Source organism: Perognathus longimembris, chromosome 16, assembly GCF_023159225.1.
Source record: "Perognathus longimembris pacificus isolate PPM17 chromosome 16, ASM2315922v1, whole genome shotgun sequence".
Taxonomy (NCBI): Eukaryota; Metazoa; Chordata; class Mammalia; order Rodentia; family Heteromyidae; genus Perognathus; species Perognathus longimembris.
In genome coordinates, this window is record NC_063176.1 from 16,684,679 (window position 1) to 16,708,087 (window position 23,409).

Consider the following 23,409-nt stretch of genomic DNA (forward strand, 5'->3'; position numbering starts at 1 on the left):
ATCTGAAACACAAATTCTCTTCCCTTGAAATTGGACTACTTTCTTGCAATTTAAAAGACAGTGTGAGGGGCTGAGAATGTGGCTTAGTGGTAGAGTGCTTGCCTCGCATGCATGAAGCCCTGGGTTCGAATCCTCAGCACCGCATAGACAGAAAAAGCCAGAAGTGGTGCTGTGGCTCAAGTGGTAGAGTGCTAGCCTTGAGTAAAAAGAAGCTCAGGGACAGTGCTCAGGCCCTGAGTTCAAGGCCCAGGACTGGCCCAAAACAAACAACAAACAAAAAGACAGTATGAATTGTTTTCTTTACATACTGTTTTGTTTATTTGTTTTGCTTTTGTTGTCAGTCCTGGGGCTTGAACTCAGGGCCTGAGCACTGTCCCAGGCTTCTTTTTGCTCAAGGCTAGCACTCTACATCTTAAGCCACAGCACCACTCCCGGCTTTTTTCTATAAATGTGATGCTGAGGAATCGAACACAGGGCTTAACTAAAATTCTTTCAGAAGCCAGGATTTCAATTACATATTATATATGGTAAGATATTCTGGCATTTTAAGTAATTTTTATACTAAATTTGGTTTAAAAGCAAGGTTATCCTGTTTTTTTGCTTGATCTGTTCAATAATATTTTAAAAACTGGGACTAATTGTTTAGAGATAGACTAACATTAATTTGCAGAATAAAATATTCATTCCTCAATTATAGGTAACCATAATAAGAATAAAGCCCAAGATGTTGCATTAAACTATTTTCCTTTCATATTTTAATATTTTTGTCGTTATGGAAAGGATAAGATGCCATTCTACATGTGGAACTTCTGAGTTTGCCGCTGAACCTGCACCACTGAGCAGCAGACTGTGCCACTACTTCCGGCCCTCGCCCCCTCAGTATTGGCTTTGTACTCACGTCAAGGTCTTGACTGATGAGTCCCAGGACCACATCAATGCATATGAGCGTCCCCGAGCGTCCGATGCCCGCGCTGCAGTGCGTGACGATGGGGCCTGCGCTGTGGACGTGTCTCATGTAGGAGATGAACGTGAGCAGGTCATGGGGCTGGGAAGGCGTATCGTGATCCGGCCAGGCTGTGAAATTCAGATGAGAAACGTGTCGCACCTCTCCTGTCTGAAGCCATAAAACAGAGGAAGGAGTACATAATATCATGCTGTATTCTGAATATAGAACTATTTCTAGATATTATTTTGTCCTTTCAGATTTTAACCTGTAAGTGAGTCGGATGAAGAGAAAAATGTAAAAGACAAAAATGACTCCTCTAGGAAACACAAGTTTGGGTATGGCAGCTGAGGCCTGCAATTCCGGCTACAAAGGAGCTGGAAGTAGACCCCAGGCAAGAATGTGAGATCCCGGACATGGTTCAAGTAGTTTATCTGCATAGATGAAAGTAAGAAATTGTTTTGAGGAGGAGGGAGGGTCAGGGAGAGGAACAGAGTGAGGCTGATTGAGATATTATATGCACGAATGGAAATAATGCAACAAAACCTTTCTTAAGCAACTAATATTACTGAAAAAAACTGCGAGATTGAATTTGAAAAATAAAGCAAAAAAGGGCTAGAGGAATAGCTCAAGTGCTGGAGTGCCAACACAGGAAGTGAAAGGTCCTGAGGTCAAATCTCAAGTACCATAAGAAATAAAAATAGGGGGCTGGGATTATGGTCTAGTGGTAGAGTACTAGCCTCGTATATATGAGGCTCTGGGTTCGATTCCTCAGCACCACATATATAGCAAAATAAAAGCCAGAAGTGGCGCTGTGGCTCAAGTGATAGAGTGCTAGCCTTGAGCACAAAGAAGCCAGGGACAGTGCTCAGACCCTGAGTCCACGCCCCAGGACTGGGGAGAAAAAAAAAGAAAGAAAGAAAGAAAGAAAGAAAGAAAGAAAGAAAGAAAGAAAGAAAGAAAAATAGGCTAGGGGTGGTGGCTAACACCCAGGACACTTGTAATCCCAGCACTTGGGAGGCTGAAGCAGGAAGATCATGAGTTCAAAGCTGGCGTGGGACAACATAGCAAACCATGTTTCAAAAATAGGAAGAAGAAAAAAAAGCAGGGAAGGGGAGTCATCTGCTTTTATCCAGAAATGCATGGATAGAAGCCTGGAGATGGCCAGAGCTGGTTTTTGGTGAGGAGGTAAGCACTGCTACGGGAGGATGCAGCTCCCTTACCTGAATGTCTTCTACGGTCATGGCCCTCACTACAAAGCCCTTCAGCTGCTGCGTCCTCACAAGAGCCAGGCGCAGCCTGTCATTGGCCATTGTTGTTTTGCCTAGGATGTTTGGCCAGTAGCGCTGGCATTTGACTTTTTCTCCTTCTACTTCTTGTGTCATCATGGCAATCACTGTGGATTTTTGCTCCCAAATCATCTGCCAGAAATCTCCCACAGTCGTAGGGAGAGGCCCCTGGCAGGCAATGTAAACGAACTCTTCTTTCCCCACGGGGATCTTGATGAAGCTGGCGTTGATATAGCCGCCTTCTTCGCCAAGGGGCACTCTCGTAGCGTCATCTGTGAAGTTCCACCACAGAACCACAGATGTGGATTGGTAAACGAGCTTCATCAATAACACGAGTCAAAGAGCATAACCAATTTCTCTACCGGTGTAGGAAAACTTCAGTACACACTTCAGCAGAAGTACATTTTCAAACTATTGCACCACCACATTAATTTATACTTACTCTTTTGTGCTTAAGTTATTAAGTTGCTAGACTAATTTTTGGTGTCTACAATTTGTTATTATTATCTGTATTGATTCAGCTGAGAAAAGAATAAATGCACTTAGAATGTTAGTAATTACAGAAAAGCCACAACTTTTAGACTTCTCACTTTTCAGTGCTGCTGGCAATAACAATGCTGAACGACAGTGCTACTTCCTCATAAACAGAAACGAGCATCCCAGTGACACCCTGATCAGCATAATGAACTCTGACTCAATTAAGTTACTTCCTTCTTACTAGGCAGCCAAAACAAGAGTCAACCACATAAAGAGAATGGAGATTTCTTCTCTGTTGAATTGTAAGTTTTTGGAGGTCCTAGGTTTGAACTGAGGGCAGGGGAGGAGTAGCGAGGCAGGCTCTATCACTCCAGCCGTACCTTCAGCGCCCACTCTTGATGTGATTTTATGTGCTTTCCTGGGGCTGGCCTCAGGCCCTAGTCCTCCTACCTGTCCCTTCCATGCACACTGGATCACAACCATGTGGCTCATTTTGTGGAGCTGAGGTCTCCATGACATTTTGCAGACTGGCTTGAACAATAATCCTCATAAATAACACACATCACAGCCCAGGCCCCACACATGGCCTAACTGTAATTTTATATAGTCAGAAGAAAAACTTCAGAATAAGGCTAGGCTACCTCAATGAAACATGCAGGAAGCTCTTTTTTTACTTAGGTTATATAGCCAATGGTTTATTAAAAAGAATTAATTTGTATGCATGTGCATATTAGAAATCTTTTTTTAACTTCACTTTTTTTTAAAAACTTCATTAAACTAGTAATTCTGGTAGTTAACAAACTAAACCCTTTTAATAACATGTTTCAAAATCATCTATCAAAGACCAGGTTTGGTGGCTCATGCCCATGATGCTGGCTACGGAGGAGACATCAGATAGGGAGAATTGAGTTATGAGGCCGATACTGTGCAAGTATTTGATTCCTTATCCAAAAAATAACTGAGGAGCATAGCTGCGGTGGGGCAACACTGCTCCGCAAGCGCAAAGGCCTGAACTGAAAAACCGTTAAGGTAACGAAAAGAATTATCCATCAATTGCCTTTTATTATTGACTTCTATTAACTGACTGTTTTATAAAAATAAACCTATTTATTCATTTTGTATTTATGGCTTGTCCCATTCTGACTTTGAAATATGAATCTGGATATTTTTTAGCCTTATGCACTTCTCATTTACTTCATGTGGAGTCACAATCTATTGCATTTCAAGAATACTTTCTAAGATTAACTTCTTACAAGATGTATTCCAAATGAAATTTTTTTTATAAATTTTATTTTTTTTTATTTGTTTTTGCCAGTCCTGGGCCTTGGACTCAAGGCCTGAGCACTGTCCCTGGCTTCCTTTTGCTCAAGGCTAGCACTCTGCCACTTGAGCCACAGCGCCACTTCTTTTTTTTTTTTTCTTTTTTTTTTTTTTATAGCATTTCATTTTTTTTTTCTTTTTTCTTTTTTTCTTTTTTTTTTTTGGCCAGTCCTGGGCCTTGGACTCAGGGCCTGAGCACTGTCCCTGGCTTCTTCCCGCTCAAGGCTAGCACTCTGCCACTTGAGCCACAGCGCCGCTTCTGGCCGTTTTCTGTATATGTGGTGCTGGGGAATCGAACCTAGGGCCTCGTGTATCCGAGGCAGGCACTCTTGCCACTAGGCTATATCCCCAGCCCACAGCGCCACTTCTGGCCGTTTTCTGTATATGTGGTGCTGGGGAATCGAACCCAGGGCCTCATGTATAGGAGGCAAGCTCTCTTGCCACTAGGCCATATCCCCAGCCCCCATCCAAATGAATTTTGTTTGTTTTTTGCCAGTCCTGGGCCTTGAGCTCAAGGCCTGCACACTGTCCCTGGCTTCTTTTTGCTCAGGCTAGCACTCTGCCACTTGAGCCACAGCGCCACACATGGCTTTTTCTGTGCATGTGGTACGGAGGATTCAAACCCAGGGCTTCAAGCATGATAGGCAAGCACTCTACCACTAAGCCACACTCCCAGCCCCCGAATGAATTTTATATCTTCCATCTTGATAGGAAAAATACATCTTGGTTAATAATATTCATTGAGCTTTTATACAACTGACCATTTCAAATTGAAATTGCTATTGTTTTGTAACAATGTCAGTTGTTAAATCTTGGCATTTCCATTAAAAATGAATTGTACTTAGAGCTAGATGCAAACTCAAGAGTTGCATTTAGAGTTAAATTATTTTAAGACAAGTTTATTTAATGGAGATAAAATAATATTCATTGTATTCATGTCACTGTTGGGTTTTAGTAATGTCAGGGTCCGAAGTGCTCATAGATAAGTGTGGCTAATGATGACTATAAGGATTTGTTAGAAGTTGGCTTTTAAATTATATATACATATTCATATATAATTTAAAAAAAAACCACACAAGTGACTAGTAAAATGAGTAAAACTGGGTTAAAATAACTGTTTATTTCCTTTTGGAATCTGAAAAGATTAAAAATCTGAATAGCCCGGTAGTATCCTTAGTATTTTTATTTAATTTATTATTTTGCTGGTACTGTGGTTGGGACTCAGGGCCTTACACTTGTTAGGCTTCTTAGTTCAGGCTTCGAGTCCTGATTTTTGTTGGGTATTTTGGAAATGGGACTTTCACAGAGTTTTTTTTTCTGCCTAGGCTGCTTTCAAACGCTACCAGCATCCTGAGCAGCAAGGAGTATAGGTAGTAGCCACCAGCACTTGGCTTCTTACTAGTCTTATGAATGTATACAGCTACGACATGCTGTATGCATTGCTGCAAACTTCAAAGAAATAGAATAAAATAATGGTGGCTGTGACATAAATCCAAGTTGATTCATAAAGACTAAAGATTATTGATTTGGTATCACTAACCTCTCTTCCTTTCAATCCCTCTTTCCTTCCTTGCCTCCTTCCCTTCTCTTCTTTTTTGTGCAGGTACTGGTGCTTATTAAACTTAGGGCCTGAGTATGTTCTCTTAGGTTTTTGCTCAGGCTATTGCTCTATTACTTAAACCACACCTCTATTTCTGGATTTTTGGTGGTTGACTGGAGATGAGCATCTCATAGAGAGCTGGGAATGTGCCTTAGTGGAGTGCTAGCCTTGAGCAAAGGAAGCTCAGGGTCAGTGCTCAGGCCCTAAGTTCAAGCTGCAGGACTGGAAAAACAGAAAAAGAATCTCGTAGGCTTTCTTGCCTGGGGCTGGCTTTGAACTGTGATCCTTAAACCTCAGCAGGATTAAACCAGTGGCAGTAGGTCCATGGTTTCTCCCTCTATCCCCCCTTAGGTTTGAACTCAGGGTTTGCACTTGCTAGGCAGGTATTCTACCACCTAAGTCATGTCTGCAGTATCACTGTATGTTTCTGCTTTAGTTATTTGAGTACAGTATCCATTTCCACTTAGGATTGAGGCTTTGGATAATAATGCTCCTATCTATACTTCCTATGTATGTTGGACTACAGGCATTCATTATACTGCCAAGCTTATTGCTTAAGATGGAGTCCCACTATCTTTTTGCCTGGGCTAGCTTTGAACTGCAAATCTCTTGATCTTTTCCCTCCTAACTAGCTTAGGTGAGATTAAAAGTATGCACTATAATATCTGGCCCCACTGATTCATTTCTTAAACAGATAATGTTAAAAAGTACTTAAAATGTCAATTTCTCTACTTTTCGGCATATATAGATAAAAAGGAATTTGAACTGCACATCTAAACTTGTTATTAATAAAAATGTCTGAATTTATATGTATACACATACTCATTAGAAGGATAGATAAGTTAAAATTTTTAAATGAACTAAAAGTATATTGAATATACATTCCATTTAGAGCCAAATTAAAACTTACAGGGAAGTATATTTTTGTATCTGTTCTTCCTTCTGTTTTCCTTAGTCTGTCCAATTAGACACTGATCTAAAGGTTTTAATTCTTGAAGATTCTATAAGCAAGGGAAAAGAAGGAAATGAAGTTAATTTTGTTGAGGGGAATAGTAACTAAGCAAATGAAAAATGTTTTTAAAGCGTACACCATTGGGAAAACACGGTAGACTCTTGAGTGCTAAGACCTAGAAGCATCCGAAGGAAGCCTTAAAATCAACACTAATTTGCTAAATGAGTGCTGAATTATATGTGGCATCTTTAATTGAACTTGTTACAATCAACTAATTTTATGAGATACTATTTTAGACTTTTCTAGTTTAGATAAAATACTACTTATGGAAACACGGTTTGAAGCAATGTGGGGGGCTGTGCTGTGTAGGGGGCCACATCCAGGTGGTGTTATATTCAGAAGCACATGCACTGACCAAACCAGCTGCTTCTCACGTGCCTTCATCCTCTCACGGAAAACACACTCAACTTCTAAGTACACATGGAGCACTGTGGTAAGTGCCAAGAACACAGCAGCGAGCAGAAAGCTACAGGATCCAAGGAGCTCCCAGCTATGGGGAGACAGGCAGTGAAATGAACCAACAATACCGTGACATCTGCCTTGAAGAAATCAATATGCTGCTTTCATAGCTCAAAACAAAAATGACTTAACAGGGCTGTGATGAAGTTCTCTGAGGATGACATCTTAAATGAAGGCCTTTCAAGAAGGTAGCACTCCTGCAAAATGGAGATTTAGGAAGAGGCAGGATGTACTTGATTACTGAGGGTCTGTTTCCAAATCCCAGCAATGGAATAAATATTGTGAGGAATCGATACAAAGCAACGAATCAGTATAACGTAAGGAAAGTGAGATGCTCCTAGTGACATCAAAGCCCAGGCAGTGGACAAATGAGCAGATGGCTTGAGGCAGATGGGCAAGGTTACCCCCACAGCAGTATGGCTGTTTCTCTTGCCCTCAGGTCAATGTGGATGGTGCTACAAGAATGCACAATGAGCTGACACTGCTGCTTTGACTGGAAGGAGCTCCAACCTGGCTGTACTTAATACAAGTACTCACAAAGAACCACATCACAGGAAGTTTAGTGGACAGCTGGACTTGATCACTTTTTCAGTCCTTCCCTCCTCCCCTCCCTTTCCTTACTCACATTCTAAGTATGAGGCAGGGAGGCTAGTCTTCAGGGAAATGTATCAAATTCAGAGTAATTAATATAATCTCCTTAAGTCAATTCTGTCAGGACTCAAGTTGGAAAGTTCATTTACTGTGAGATCTGACCTATGCCACTTACCTCTAGCTCCTTAGAAGGAATGCCTTGGTCGAGTAAACCTCGCAGCATTCGAATGATGGATTTCAAGTTGGCGCCACTGTACTTCCCAGAGGGAGGAACTCTGACAATGGGGAGGGCGGCGAGCTCCTCAAGAGTCAGAAAGAGATGATCTGGTGGGAAAGAGCAGATGCTGCTTCAAACAATAACCCAGAAGGGCTCCAGCCAATCAGCAAAGGATCTGACCTACTCCCACCTTATCTGTTTCTATAAGGGGACTCTTGAAAGAAATCTTTGGCTCAGCCTGGCTCTTGTAACAAATCATACTCTCCATACAGATAGCCGTTGGTTCTTCAGGAATTATAAGTCAATAAAGTATTTTAGAGAAGTCAGGCATCTTAATTTAGTAACTGCCACGGAAATTATTTATAATCGAAGAAAAAATTATACTAAACTAAAGAAGGAGAAGAAAGACATCATTTTCCTCCCCCGTCTCTCCCTCCCTCCCTTCCTTTGGTGGTGCTGGGGCTTGAGCTCAGGGCCTGAGTACTGTTCCTGAGCTTTTCTGCTCCACAGTTTTTGGTAGTTGATTGGAGAATTAGTCTCACAGACTTTCCTGCCCACGCTGGCTTCAAACTGCGATCCTAAGATCTCAGTCCCCTGAATAGCTAGGATTACAGGTGTGAGCCACAAGTACCCAACTTCTGACTTGTTCTTCAAGGAAGTCGGTAGCAAAAGCTAATAATCCTCCACTTTACTTCACTACAGATAAAATGTGCTCTGATTTCTCATTCAAAAATGGCAAAGCCATAAGTTTTTGTTCCTATTTAAAGTATTTACACATTTATTTGTTCTTTACTCCAAGCTACTGAGTATTTTATTTTTTTATTTTTTATTTTTATTTTTGGCCAGTCCTGGGGCTTGGACTCAGGGCCTGAGCATTGTCCCTGGCTTCTTTTTGCTCAAGGCTAGCACTCTGCCACTTGAGCCACAGCGCCGCTTCTGGCCATTTTCTGTATATGTGGTGCTGGGGAATCGAACCTAGGGCCTCCTGTATCTGAGGCAGGCACTCTTGCCACTAGGCCATATCCCCAGCCCGAGGCAAGCACTCTTGCTACTAGGCCATATCCCTAGACCTACTGAGTATTTTAAATACAACTGTGCAAATAATTTGACTATATCATTGAATATAAGTGTTTGTATATATTAATTTTCTATATAAAACCAAATAGTACACACATTTGATGAAGTAACACGCATTTCAAAAATTGTTGCTAGGCACTAGTAGCTCATGCCTGAAATCCTAGCTACTCAGGAGGCTGAGATCTGAGGATCAGGTTTCGAAGCCAGTTTAGGCAGAAAAGTCCCCACGAGACTCTTATCTCCAATTAACACTCAAAAACTGCAAGTGGAGCTGTGGCTCAAAGTGGTAGAGTGCCAGCCTTGAGTGAAAGAGCTCAGAGGCAGAGCCCAGGCCCTCATAAGTTCAATCCTCATGACCAATTTAAAAAAAAAGTCACTTGCCAATACTCATCTTCCTATTCACGATCACTAATGGAAAGCCCGGTAATGGAATTCTTGCCTTTATCGAGATCTCCATGGCTCGTTTGCACCGGTGCATCACCACCGCCCCGTGCCACTTCATCTTCACCTGTCTCTCTTGTTTGTGACTTCTGAGTTAAGCTGTGCCAACAAAACACATTTGCAACCTTTTATTTTTGTCCCTAAAATATACTGAAGTATCATGCCTCTGTCTACTTGTTTTGTAAGAAATTACTAACTACAGTATATTAAAATAGATTTCCTGACAAACAATCAAATCCAAGCCTGGGATAATGGTCCATGCTGACGGTCCCAGCTGCTCAGGAGGCTGAGGCAGAGAGAAGGATTACTTGAGCTCTTGAGTTAGACCAGCCAATTTGCCTCTCCAAGAGACTATACTTAATTTACCTTTCTTTTTCCTCTTCATGCCTTCCTAACAAAGCATCAGAATCTTTCCTTTTTGGCTAATTATTAGGTACAAAATGGCATTTGTTACTTTATTAACACTTTGTACTTCCTTGTCTAACATATTTAGTAAAAATTTTAATATCAATTTTCTTTCCATACAAATAGCCCCTATGATGTGTGATTATTATCTAATATAAAGCAAAATTTATGTATAATCATGTCATATATAAGTAATTACTGATATGTAGTGATTTAGAAAACTTCATCTTAGAATGTATTTTCAAAGAGAAAATTGTAAGTTAAAACAAGTATTTACATTTGTATTTTTTGGTTTTGTTTACCTTTTTTTTTTTTAAAGCAGAGTAATTTATTTGAAAGTTGAAAGGGAAGTAGCTACCAAAGGAAAGTAGCAAGACTTAGGAGAGGAGAGCCCAAGGGATTTTGAATGCAGTCCATGGAGGGCTTTTTCTTTTTTTGCTAGGTGAGGAATCTACCACTAAGCCATATTCCCAGCCACTGCAGAGGGCAATTTTTATGTTTGTTTCTCCACCCCCCCCCCTTTTTTTGGCCAGTCCTAGGACTTAGGCTCAGGGCCTGAACATTGTCCCTGGCCTCTTTTTTGCTCAAGGCTAGCACTCTACCACTTGAGCCACAGCGCCCACTTATGGCTTTTTCTGTTATGTGGTACTGAGGAATTGAACCCAAGGCTTCATGCATGCTAGGCAAGCACTCTACCCACATTCCCAGCCCCAGAGGGCAATTTTTATACTACGTGTTGGGATCCAGCCTTTGGACTTGATGGGGGACTTGACGCCGCCCTTCCCCCCAGCCCTGGGGAATGCGGAAGCAGGCCACAATTCTCTGGGTCTGGAACCAGAAGAACCGGCTGTGCAACCAGCCCCCAAGTTTCTCGCCAGCCCAGGCGCCCCCAGTCTCTCCCTGGCGTGGCGCTTTCGAGTTAGCTCATGAGGGGGTCATATGACAAGCTCCCAGCCTATCAGCGTCCTGGCCGATCGCCTTCTCTTCCTATCATTAGTCCTTGCCCCGGCCTTAATAAATCAGATTGCTCTTGAAGCTTCTCAGAGACCCGCGTACGCCTGGCTTTCTTTACTGGTAAGGAGGTGGGTAAGCGTTCTCGTTTGGCCGCGTGCACGTGAGGTCAGTGCTGGCTCCCCCGCCCCATCCTGGCCTTACCTGTGGGCCGGGTGACCAGGCGAGAGGGTGGTGAGAAGCGTAGCTGAGCCTTAGTCCCCGCGCCAGGGGAGGCGACCCGAGCCCGACATTTTTTTGGCGCCCAGTGTGGTTTCGAAACCCACGCGAGGAAGTCCGGCTCCCGACAGACCCTCACGGAATTAGAGTGGAAACTCTGGGACGCGCGGTCCTCCCACCCAGGTCAAAAAGGGGATGGGACAAGTTCAAAGTAGGCGAAGTAATTCGCCCCTTGAAATCCCTAAGTTCACCCTCCAAAACGCGGGGATGATTATCTCAGAACCATGTGCCATGCTTATTTGAAGGCTGGATCCCAACACTACGAGTTTTCACCCATAGTTCCTCCATGCCTTTGCATTGTTAGAATTTTTGGTTTGGTTTCCTTTTTAGGGCAAATTAAAAAAAATAACTAAACGACCTAAATAAACCATCTGTAGCTCTAGCAGATGACATCATTGTCATTGCTTGCACATTTTCTTACACCCACTCTTCCATTCTTGTTTGTTAAATTCGACGTAAAAAATATGTTGATTTTTTGAACAATAGTAAAATAAACACATTTTGCAGGTCAGAAGAACCTTATTGGGACAAAAACCTGAAAATATTCCTAGTTCCTAATTTACTCAAATTTTATTTTATTGAAAAACAAAAGGAAATATTTAGAGTATTTAATGAGCACATACTGACTTGCTGAACTGAAACTCCTTTATTTGAAATAATAAAAAGAAAAAAGTATAGATTATTTTTGAAAAAATTACTTTCTTACCTTTCACTGCTCACTTGTTCTTCATAGTATTCTTTACAACCGTTCATTTTAATAATCTACAATAAAAGAAAAACCAAAATCACATTAGTTCATTGTACCAAAAAATAAACAATTTATGTTTTTTAGCGGTGAATTACTTCCTGTATTTACTGTTATGGTTTATTCTACAATTACATACATGTGTACGTACATGTATGTATATATGCCCCCCCCAACACACAATTAATACTCTCTCAACAGTGGCTGAAGCATCTTTTCATACTGTGAAAATTTTGAGTGCATATAAAATGTTCTCTATTCATTCATAGCAGTTGAGGGCTACCCAGGCTGACTCTACAGGTTGGTTATTGTGAATAGTGCTGCACTAAACAGGAACAAGCAGGCATTATATCCTCACTATATCATAATTTACACTCATTTGGATATGTGGCTGGGTCACATAAGTAACTCTACTTTCAGTTTCTTGAGGAAAGTACATGATGATGTTCATAATGGCTGCTCTAATTTACAATCTCAGCAGCTGCATGTAAGGGTTCCTTTTCTCTGCATTTCATCAGCATTTGGTATTTTTGTTTTCTTGATGATGGAAGACGGCCATCTTGACTGGAATGAGATGAAATCACAGTGACATTTCCTTCATGGCTTAGTAAGCTGGGCATTTTTCATGTATTTGCTGGTCATTTTTACTTCTTTTGAGAGCTGTCCATTTAATTTGCCTACATTTTGAATTATTTCCTACAGTTATTATCCATATCCATTTTCCTATTATAAGAACAGATGAATACATTCCAAATAGTGGCTGAAGCATCTTCAGTTACCCAAGAATTCTTGCTGTTCCTACTTACTCATCATAATAATTACTTTCTTGTTTTGCTACCACAAAAGCCAATTCGAAATCAGACATCCTAGCTACTCAGGAAGTGCTAATTTGTTATTTGCCCTGATGGACTGTTTTTTTTTGTGTGTTGTTTTTTTTTTTGCCAGTCCTGGGGCTTGAACTCAGGGCCTGAGAACTGTCCCTGGCTTTTTTTTTGCTCAAGGCTAGCACTCTGCCACCTGAGCCACAGCGCCACTTCTGGCCTTTTTCTATGTATGTGGTGCTGAGGAATTGAACCCAGGGCTTCACGTATATGAGGAAAACATTCTTGCCACTAGGCCATATTCCCAGCCTCCACTGGTTTGGTTCCCCATAAATACAAAAAGCCAGAAGTGGTGCTGTGGCTCAAGTGGTAGAGTGCTAGCCTTGAGCAAAAGAAGCTCAAGGGCAGTGCCCAGTCCCTGAGTTCAAGCTCCAGGACTGGTAATAATAATAATAATAATAATAATAATAATAATAATGAAGATACAGAGAAGGTAGGCCGTGTGAGAACATAATGAGGAGGTGTCCATTAGCAAGTCAGTGAGAGGCCCCGACAGAAACCAATTTTGTTGGTACCTCAGTCTTGAGGTACTTCAGAATTGTGAGAAAATAAATTTCTGTTGTTTAAGCCACTCAGTGTATGCTATTTTGTTATGGCAATTTGAACAGGCTATGGCTGAAAACTCAAATGCCCACAGACACCAGACAAGTGATATATAAAACTGTTAAGTGCTTGGAGTGGAAGATATGACAAAACAAAAGGTTGAATTTGTGAGTAGTCACAGCTACAAGTCATTCGAATTTTGTAAAATTAATTGTCTGACAAAAGCTAAGAGTTTATAGTACAAAGACATAGGAACCTTTACTGCATAATTTACATTATTTTCTGTTGGGATGGTGTCTCCTGAACTTTTTGCTAAGGCTGGTCTTGAACCATGACTCTCCTGATCTCAGCCTCCTAAGTAACTAGGAACACAAGTGTGAGTTAGTAGGTCTGGTCATCTTTTGTTTCTTTAGTTTTTAAATGCCAAATAGTTCTCCTGTTGCTTTATACAACGTTTTAAATAATGTTATATAACAAATATTAAATGAAAACTCCCCATCTTTCTGGTGACATACAAACCAAGCTGTTATTCTCCTGTTTATCTGTCATATGCATGTCAGTTTGTCACTGTTCTTACAGAAATGTTCATTCTGGCCTGTGTATGCCACCATCTTGCAGAATGGTGCTGACCAGCTTGAGTGCCTGGATCACACCCACTGTGCAGGCCCCGCCCCCTTTACCCAGGACAGGATGACATTTTCATGTTATGAATTAAAAACAAAACAAAGGGCTGGGGATATGGCCTAGTGGCAAGAGAGCTTGCCTCCCATACATGAAGCCCTCGGTTCGATTCCCCAGCACCACATATACAGAAAATGGCCAGAAGTGGCGCTGTGGCTCAAGTGGCAGAGTGCTAGCCTTGAGCAAAAAGAAGCCAGGGACAGTGCTCAGGCCCTGAGTCCAAGGCCCAGGGCTGGCAAACAAACAAACAAACAAAAAAAACAACCCTCCATTTCTCTCTACATGTAATTTTTCAGTAAAATAAGCAGCCAACGTTGATCATTTCACCTTCTGGATTAAAACACAGTCTAGGGAGGTATCCTGTTGTGGTCTGTGGAGGTGTTCCCCTACCTCAGTGAGGTCCTGGGGTAAAGGGGAACCATCGCAGTCTGTATCTTCTCTCCCATCTGCTAACTGGCCATCTGCCACCAGTGTACCTGGGAGAGATTCACACAGGCAAAGATGAGCTAATGAAACTATGGTGCAGCAGAAACTCCACATTCACCCACAAGAAGCGGGAGATACTAGGGTTGGGGCTTAGGTGAGACTTCCCACAACAAAACAAAAGAAGGCAGTAGATATCATATACATCAACATAAAATTCCTTTCTGCTTCTAAGGTTGCATTGCTTTAACAATAGCTTGGTCCCAATGGAAGGGAAAATGTTTGGACTTTTAGAAATAAAAGACATGATATGAAGAATAGAGTTTAAATTTCACAATGAAGGTAACCTATCTACAAATGTAGAAAAGACAAACTAGACAACAAATCATATTTCTGAAATTTTACCTAACAATTGAGGATAGGGAAATGCTTATATATTTCATAGTTATTGAAAGGTAAGTTCCTCAGAGACCTTTTCACATCCTGCAGCATACCAATTTAATCACCCACCTGGAACACACACATCTTCTGTTGTGTTATTCTGGTGGAGAAGATTCTGGGCTTCCTCATCTACAACATCCAGCAGAGATTGGATCACTTCAGCTTCTTGAGGATCATCATAAATGTCATCCAGTATAGCCAGCTCTTGAAAAACAGTAATTTATATGGGGTTTTACTTAAAAATATTGACATGAGAAAGGACAAAGTGCCAATTAGAACATGCTAGAGACTTGTGTAATCACTTTTATTCTTTCTTCTCTCTCTCTTTTTTTTTTTTGGGAGGGGGGGGCTTTCTTGTTCATGGATGCTGTTCCATTTCTCTGTCTCTGATACCAGAACTGAAGATTGAACTCAGGGCTTATACACTATCCCTTAGCTTTTCCACTCAAGGCTGGAACTCTACCACATGAACCACAGCTCTATTTCTGTTTTTTGGTGATTGGAGATAAGTGCCTGTCTGGGATGGCACTGAAACCTGGTTTAGACCTCAGACTCTTGAGTAGCTAAGATTACAGGCATGAGTCACCAACGCTCTGCTTGCTCTGCCTCTTAAGCCTCCAGTCAGGCATTCTGCTGGATAGTTGGAGATAGGACTTTTCTATCCTGGGCTTACTTTGAACATTCATCTTCCCATTAGCAACCTCCCTAAGTAGTTGGGCTAGGGCCCTGTCCCTGAGCTTTTTGCTCAAGGCTTGCGCTCTTCACTTGAGCCACAGCACAACTTCTGACTTTTTTTGGTGCTTACTTGGAGATAAGAGTCTCATGGTCTTTCTTGCCCAGGGAGCTTTGAGCCATAATATTCATATTTCAGCATCCTTAGTAACTAGATTATAGGCATGACCCAGTGGCACCTGGCTTATTTAGCCCAAGCATTTTATATGGCTGCTATGACCAAAGACCACACAAATAAAACTTTTAAAGAATAAACCAAACCGATGTTGAAGATAGAACTTTTTGAGTCATTAATAATTGGATACTAACTTTTCTTTCTTTTTTGCTGGTCCTTGGCCTTGAAACTGAGGGCATGGGCTCTGTCCTTGAGTTTCTCTGTGCTCAAGGCTAGCTAGCACTCTACAACTTGAGCCACAGCACCACTTTTGGCTTTTTCTGAGTAGTTTATTGGAAATCAGAGTCTCACAGACTTTCCTGTCCTGGCTTCAAACCGTGATCTGAAAGTAGTTTTTGTTGTTTTAAATCAGAGATGAGGATAGATGCTAGACATTTGTATATTAGCGGAGTTAACAATAGTTCTCTTACACTCTATGTTCTTTCATTTCTTTGAATAATAATCTACTCTTCTAAAACTACAGTAACAACAGGAGTAGATAGCAATTATTTCCTTGTTACCTGAACTCTTAGAGCATTTCAAGTAAGTTGATGACCTATTTGGGAAAGTACCTTTGGCCTCAGTGAAGTTGATGGATTCCTGTATTTGAGAAACAGAACATTTTCCTTTCGTGTGCAAAGCTTCAGTTATTTCTTCCCCATTAACCTAAGGTATAAAACCAAAGCAAATCATCAGTTACTGCTTGTTTGCTAATTACGAAGTATGGGAGATCTACTTCACATCTTCCCACACTTTAAACACACTGCAATTAAAGGTGCAAAGGTAACATCAATTTCCACCAAATACATCTGAAAACACTAGGATACATAAAAATTAAACTAGTATCTTTATTCTAGGTACTCTCAAAATAGTAACATAAAATTTCAATTACTGAAAGAAATATGTAACGTTTCTCTTACTTGAGGCATATTTTATATTTGTCTTACAAAGAACATTTTAGGAAAGTTTAGTAGAACTACAAACATTTAAGAGCTTAGAGAAAAGACGACCCCCCACTATTAAAAAAAGGGATTTTCCTTTGTGTTCTAAGCTGGCTTTGAGCTTGTGACCTTCCTATTTCAGCCTCAAGTGCTGGGATTACAAGCATATACCACAACGTTCAACCAAAATCAACTATATATGAAGCTGACACATGGATGCATGTGCTCATTTAGTGATCTGATCATTTGTTAGATATAAAGATTTTCCAATGGGGTCTAAATTTCAGGTGAATTTAAGAAAAATTTCAATAAATTCATATTTATATAATTATTATATACTCACAACCAGAATGTACTTTTATAATACAATGATAAATTGTGAAGCACTTCCAGGAGCACAGCCTATAGAAAGTACGTGAAGCTACATTGTCCCTTGGCGGCACAGTGGTTGCTCTGAAGTACAGCAGAAGAAAATCCTTTGGGCAAGATGTAAAGCTAAAAGGATTGGGATAAATTCAACCAAGTTTGTACGAATTAAAAATTGTGGTTTACGGGGCTGGGAATATGGCTTAGCAGTAGAATGCTTGCCTTGCATGCATGAAGCCCGGGGTTTGATTCCTCAGCACTACATACACAGAAAAAGCCAGAAGTAGCACTGTGACTCAAGTGGTAGAGTGCTAGCCTTGAGAGAAAAGAAGCCAGGGACAGTGCTCAGGATCTGAGTCCCAAGCTCAGGACTGGCAAAAAAAAAAAAAAAAAAAAAAAAAGGGTTTATGGTGAAGGTGTAAACATTCTTTTCAAGATAAGAGGGCACTTAGTAGATGCAACAGAATTTCCTCATAAACTAGTGACATAGTAATGCCAAAGAGCTTCATTAGATTGTGAAGGACTGATTTTCCTGAGAATCCAATATACGGACATTAGGATTCAAGGATAGAACATTGCCAGAGAGACTCCCCAGAAAGCTTTAACACCAATAAAACATGTTGGCAATCACCAATAATAAAAGTTCTGGGTTCTAGAGTTGCATGTTAATTTAACAGAAATTCTACCTTCTCTATTTTAACAACATGCTGATATTCAAAAATAAAACAGACACCATATAGTATGAATAACACTAGACATGCATACAAATTCTGTTGCTTCAGCTACGTGTAACTGAAGATCTATGAATAAACAAAGAACAGTATTATTGTAGCTCAATCTGAACACATATGTATCAAGCAATTTTCATTTTTGTGTCACAGTAATTTCTGCTTTAATGTTTCTTCCACTTCAGTATCACTACAGGAATTGCTTAAGTCACTAGTGTGAGATAATATAGTAAGATGAGAGGCATAGAGTTATGGGCTCCTATCACTAAATTAGTTATCTTCTCTTATATTAAATCATGCCTACATTCCTGCTGAGATTATAAGATTTTTCAACTTACTACAAGAGCAATGCGTTATGCACAGCAAGTCAATGTGCATTTTACATTAAATGCAGTATAGGAATAAAATAAAAAAGTGAAAATCCAGATGTGAATACTTTAGGAATTTTTATTACATGCCAGAATGAAAATCATAAAAATAAGAGCCAAATAAATGTGCATGCAAGAAAACTTATAAGAGCATGAAGAAAAAATTATCACATATTAAAACAGTTCTGTGAAATTACTCCCAGATTTTTGTGTTAATCTTAAATGAGTTCTTATTTCACTATGTAGCAAAACATTTCCTAAATCTTTCAAAAGGAAGTAATAAACCTATTTCTCTAGTTATTGCAGTTTTTCTTTACTAACAGCACAAATTTAACATTCCTTGGTCACTCTTAGCCATCATTAACCCAAAGGAGCAATTTTTTTTTTGTAGGTCCTGGGGCTTGAACTCTGGGCCTGGACGCTGTCCCTGAGCTCTTCAGCTCAAGGCTAGAACTCTACTACTTGAGCCACAGTGCCCCTTCTGGTTTTCTGGTGATTAACTGGAAATAAGAATCTTGCAGACTATCCTGCCTGGGCTGGCTTTGAACAGGGATCCTCAGATCTCAGCCTCCTGAGTAGCTAGGATTATATGTGTGAGCCACCGGCAACCTGCTACCATTATTTTGTTTTGATTTTTTTTTTTTTTTTTTTTTTGGACAGTCCTGGGCCTTGGACTCAGGGCCTGAGCACTGTCCCTGGCTTCCTTTTGCTCAAGGCTAGCACTCTGCCACTTGAGCCACAGCGCCACTTCTGGCCGTTTTCTGTATATGTGGTGCTGGGGAATCGAACCCAGGGCCTCATGTATACGAGGCAAGCTCTCTTGCCACTAGTCCATATCCCCAGCCCCTGTTTTGAGTTTTTGGATGGTCCTGGATTCATAACCCCTTTTTGGGGAGGTAGATGCTTTAACCACTTGAGCCATGCCTCCAGGGCTTTTTAGTCTCTCTCTCCCTATCTCTCTCTCCCTATCTCTCTCTCTCTCTCTCTCTCTCTCTCTCTCTCTCTCTCTCTATCTCTATCTCTCTCTCGTGTGTGTGTGTGTGTGTGTGTGTGTGTGTGTTTCCTTGCTTTCTGCAAGGGTTACCTGCAGTATTACATTCTTCTATCTATATGTCCTGAGCGGCTGGGATCACACATCACATGGTATACTACCATGCCCAGGTTATTAGTCGCTGGCTTTGAAGTACAGTTTTCCCATTCTCTGACTCCAGAGTAGTGGGAATTACGGATGTGAGCCACCGAAGGGGCACTTCTGTCTTTCACTACATTCTCCTTCTGTCCTGTGTCCCAAGAGACAACTGAATAAGTGTGCACACGAATTAAAAATAAACCAAAACCTAAACCAAACTAAGTTATCTATATAAATCTAGGCTTATTTAAGAGCCGAGTCTGTGCCAAAGGAAACTGGTTAGTTAATTCTATGTTATGTGATTTTACTTAGAAAGCTTACTAGTTTTCCCAAATATATCTTTACTATCAATACACACAACTATTTAAGTGTGAAATCAATTTGGTTCCGAATACGAATGATCCAGTTGTTTAGATAGGGAGGTCCCACACTGAAGAAGGCTGTCTTTCACTTGCCTGGGAGAATGAGTGCTCAGGGGTGAGGGCAGGTCGGACACAAGGCTCCACACTAGGACAGCCTGCAAGGAACAGCACAGAGCCAGTCAAAACAAGGAGATGTGGGAAAGGACTAAAGATACGTGATGACAGAAAGCTCAAACTCTGCTACACTGAACACATGACTCAATTAACAATCTCATACATATGAAAATAAAACCCGTATTTCTGAGGATATTATTTTTATTAGTATAGTAGAAGAGGACACATTGTAGTGATAAAAACCAAATGAATAGACTGAAATATGAGTGAAGGGTTTATCCCAAAGAAAAAGCTAAATTCTTGTTTTGTTTTGCTTTTTTTTTTTTTTTGGCCAGTCCTGGGACTTGGACTCAGGGCCTGAGCACTGTCCCTGGCTTCTTTTTGCTCAAGGCTAGCACTCTACCACTTGAGCCACAGCGCCACCTCTGGCCTTTTCTATATATGTGGTGCTGAGGAATCGAACCCAGGGCTTCATGTATATGAGGCAAGCACTCTTGCCACTAGGCCATGTTCCCAGCCCCTGAAAAAGCTAAATTCTTAAAGTAGTTCACTTGGGGCTGTCCAAAAATTAATTTTAGCTCAGTTATCAGTACAAAAATGTACTGCATATACTAAAAGTGAATAGATTTTGTTTCTCTTACAATTTAAAAAAGTCTCATATATAACAATTTGATTAATTAGACTGTGTTTTTCAAAAGGTTTAGAATGATGTCATAAAATTTAGAAAGATTAAAGCAAAGGTACATGAATTCAAAGACATCTGTTCTGCTTAGAAAGATAAAGGTTGAGATAGAAATTTTATGGACAAATTTAAATAATTTTGGGGTTGACATACAAAGTACCTAGTAATGTATGTATACTACTTAAAGGCAATATAATACATTATTAGAATTCTAGGAAAATCAAAGTTATGCTAATAACAAAATCACTGATTTGAAAAATCATATCCCAATAGCATAAGTCACAGTAGATTTGTAATCTCTCCCTTTTGTTCCCTTGTCTCCTTCTCATTGTCCTTAGTTACTAATTTGCTTTCTGTTCCTTAAATTTTCATTGTCTAGAATTGTAAATAAATGTAATTATAAGGTATAGACTCTTCTTTGTCATTCTGGCTTATTTCACCCATCATACTTATTTTGAGGTTATTTTAATTACATGGCTGTATGTATTAATAGCTCATTCCTTTCTCACTGCTGTATATTGTCTATACAATAGTTTTTACACATCTACATTATATCCTGTATCATAACAATAGAAATAGCAGTAATAACAACAGCAGGAGTTGTCTTAATTTAATGTTCATTCCTCTATGTACTTTAATCCTCACAATAACCCACAGTTCTAGTTCTATTATCATTTTCTTTCTTATTTATTTATTTATTTATTTATTTTGCTCAAGGCTAGCACTTTACCAACTTGTGCCACAGCACCACTTCTGGCTTTTTCTGTATATGTGGTGCTGAGGAGTTGAACCCAGGGCTTCATGTATAGGAGGCAAGCACTCTTGCCACTAGGCCATATTCCCAGCCCCTTCTATTATCATTTTATAGAAAGAGACATGAATGCAGAGAAGCCTCCACAGGCTTAGAATTACTGGATCATACCTGTAAGTCTAGCTACTGAGAAAGCTGATATACCAGGGATTGTGGCTTGAAGCCAGTTCAGACAGAAAAGTCTGAAAGACCCCCATCTCAAAATAACCGTTAAAACCTGGGCTGGAGGGTTAGGAATGTGGCTTTGCGGTAGAGTGCTTGCCTAGAATGCACAAAGCCCTGGGTTCAATTCCTCAGCACCACATAAACAGAAAAAGGAGGAAGTGGTGCTGTGGCTTAAGAGGTAGAGTGCTAGCCTTGAGCAAAAAGAAGCCAGGGATAGTCCAAGCCCCAGGACTGGCAAAACAACAAAAAACTTGGGCTGGAGGCATGGCTCAAATGGTAGAGTACCAGTGGAGCAAGTAAGCGCAGTGAGTTCAAGACTCAGAGTTAAAATTCCAGTATCACCTAACAAAAACAAAAAAATTGCAAGCAAGATTTCTGTGTGTGTGTGTGTGTGTGTGTGTGTGTGTGTGTGTGTATGTGTGTGTGTGTGTTGTAGTGTTTGAACTCAGTGCCTGGGCTCTGTCCCTGAGCCTTTTCTCTCAAGGCTAGCACTCTACCACTTGGAGCCACAGTTTCATTTCTGGTGTTCTGGTGGTTAATTGGAGATAAGAATCTCAGGGACTCTCCTGCCTGGTGTGGCTTTGAACCACCATTCTCAGAGCTCAGCTACCTGAGTAGCTAGTATTACTGGCGTGAGCTACCACTGCCCATCCTGTTCCTGTTTTTGTTTATGGATATATATGTATACTTTTCTCCTGAGTAAACATTTAAAAGTGGAACAGCTGGATCATACTGTAGGTTATATGTTCAATTAATTTGGCAATACTAAGGTTTGAGTTCAGGGCCTCACAGTTTCTAGGCAAGTACTCAACCCGTAAGCCCTACCTCCAGCCCTTCTTACTTTGGTCATTATTTTGAGATAGACATACTTTTTGCCCAGGCTGGACCGGAATGTGGCCCTCCTATTTATGCTTTCTGTTGTAGGTGGGATGACAGGTTCAGGACACAAGGACTAGCCTTTTCTTTTGTGATTGGGTCTCTAGAACTTTTGGCCAAGGTTAGACTCAAACCATGAGCCTCCTGATCTTTCAAGTAGCTGGATTACAGGCATAAGTCACCATATCTGGCATATGATTTTTAGAGCAATAGTTAAACTCTTTTCTAAACTGGCTGTATCTTTGTCAATCAAAGCTAGTATTCTACCACTTTGAGCCACAGCATTACTTTGCGTTTTCAGGTGTTAACTGGAGATAAGAGACTCACGGACTTTCCTGCTTAGGCAGGCTTTGAACTACAATCCTTAGATCTCAGCTTCCTGAATAGCTAGGATTGTAGATGTGAGTCACTGGTGTCTGGCTTTTATATATGTTTTCAAACCCATGATGAACTTAATTTTATTGAAATAAACCTAGAGAATCTCATAGATCACTGAATAATTTCCATAAGGCTCCAGAGCACTGCAAACAGGAGTCATCCAGAGGACACTAGAAAAATGCTCTCGATTATTTTGTTTTACTTGGCCTTTTGGGTAGTGGTGCTGCTTGATCTCAGAAGGTCACACTTGCTGGGGAGGCTCCCTGTCACTGGAACTATAACCCCCAGTCCTGAGAGTTTTATGAGACAGTCTAACTCTTCCATGAACTTAACGACATAGGCTACCATAAAAGATTTCTACCTTCTAGCTGTTGGAAGTCTTAGCTTTTAGGAGATAAATGACTAATATGGTAATGTTTCTTTTAGCTGCTGTTGATATTACTGTCTGATAACCTAAAACATTTGTATGATGGAAGTACTGAATTTACTTTTTGAATGTACCAATTTCAACCATATTCCTGGGTGTCTAACATTCTCCCCATTATCTTAGTAACAAAAGTTACATTTGTGGGCCTTGATTATGTAAATGAATGCAGAATCAGACTTCCTGGCTTTACATTCTGGCTCTAGTCTTTTTTATTTTTTCTGGTACTGAGGCTTGAACTCAAGGCCCTGTGCTCTTGCTCAGCATTTTCTGGTCATAGCTGTTCCATCACTTGAGTCACACCTCCATTTCTACTGGCTCTACTCTTTATAAATTCTGTGAGTGTAGGTGAATGGCCCTATCTCTGTACATCAGTCTTCCTTTCTATATAAAATAATAATAGA

At 40.5% G+C, this 23,409-nt stretch overlaps 2 protein-coding genes across 8 annotated transcripts in view; one reads left to right on the forward strand and one right to left on the reverse strand.

Annotated features, from left to right (window-relative positions):
- Nucleotides 1–18,510, forward strand: part of Slc10a6 (solute carrier family 10 member 6) — a 53,074-nt gene extending 34,564 nt beyond the window's left edge. Inside the window, exon 7 of one of the 2 annotated variants that reach the window (XM_048364274.1) lies at nt 18,456–18,510. The gene's annotated coding sequence lies outside the window, so the exon portion shown is untranslated. Of the gene's footprint in view, nt 1–360; nt 378–18,455 lie in introns of those variants that run through there. The other variant, XM_048364273.1, reaches the window with a different exon arrangement.
- The window catches only part of Ptpn13 (protein tyrosine phosphatase non-receptor type 13), a 174,874-nt gene that overhangs the window by 1,521 nt on the left and 149,944 nt on the right, over nt 1–23,409 (reverse strand). For all 6 annotated transcript variants that reach the window (XM_048364271.1, XM_048364268.1, XM_048364267.1 and 3 more), the window contains 10 exons: nt 19,649–19,710; nt 16,234–16,327; nt 14,845–14,979; nt 14,302–14,387; nt 11,768–11,823; nt 9,425–9,525; nt 7,867–8,015; nt 6,540–6,630; nt 2,167–2,504; nt 899–1,114 (listed from right to left, as the gene is read on the reverse strand). In XM_048364271.1, the coding sequence (XP_048220228.1) occupies nt 899–1,114; nt 2,167–2,504; nt 6,540–6,630; nt 7,867–8,015; nt 9,425–9,525; nt 11,768–11,823; nt 14,302–14,387; nt 14,845–14,979; nt 16,234–16,327; nt 19,649–19,710 (1,328 nt within the window). The remainder of the gene's footprint in view (nt 1–898; nt 1,115–2,166; nt 2,505–6,539; nt 6,631–7,866; nt 8,016–9,424; nt 9,526–11,767; nt 11,824–14,301; nt 14,388–14,844; nt 14,980–16,233; nt 16,328–19,648; nt 19,711–23,409) is intronic.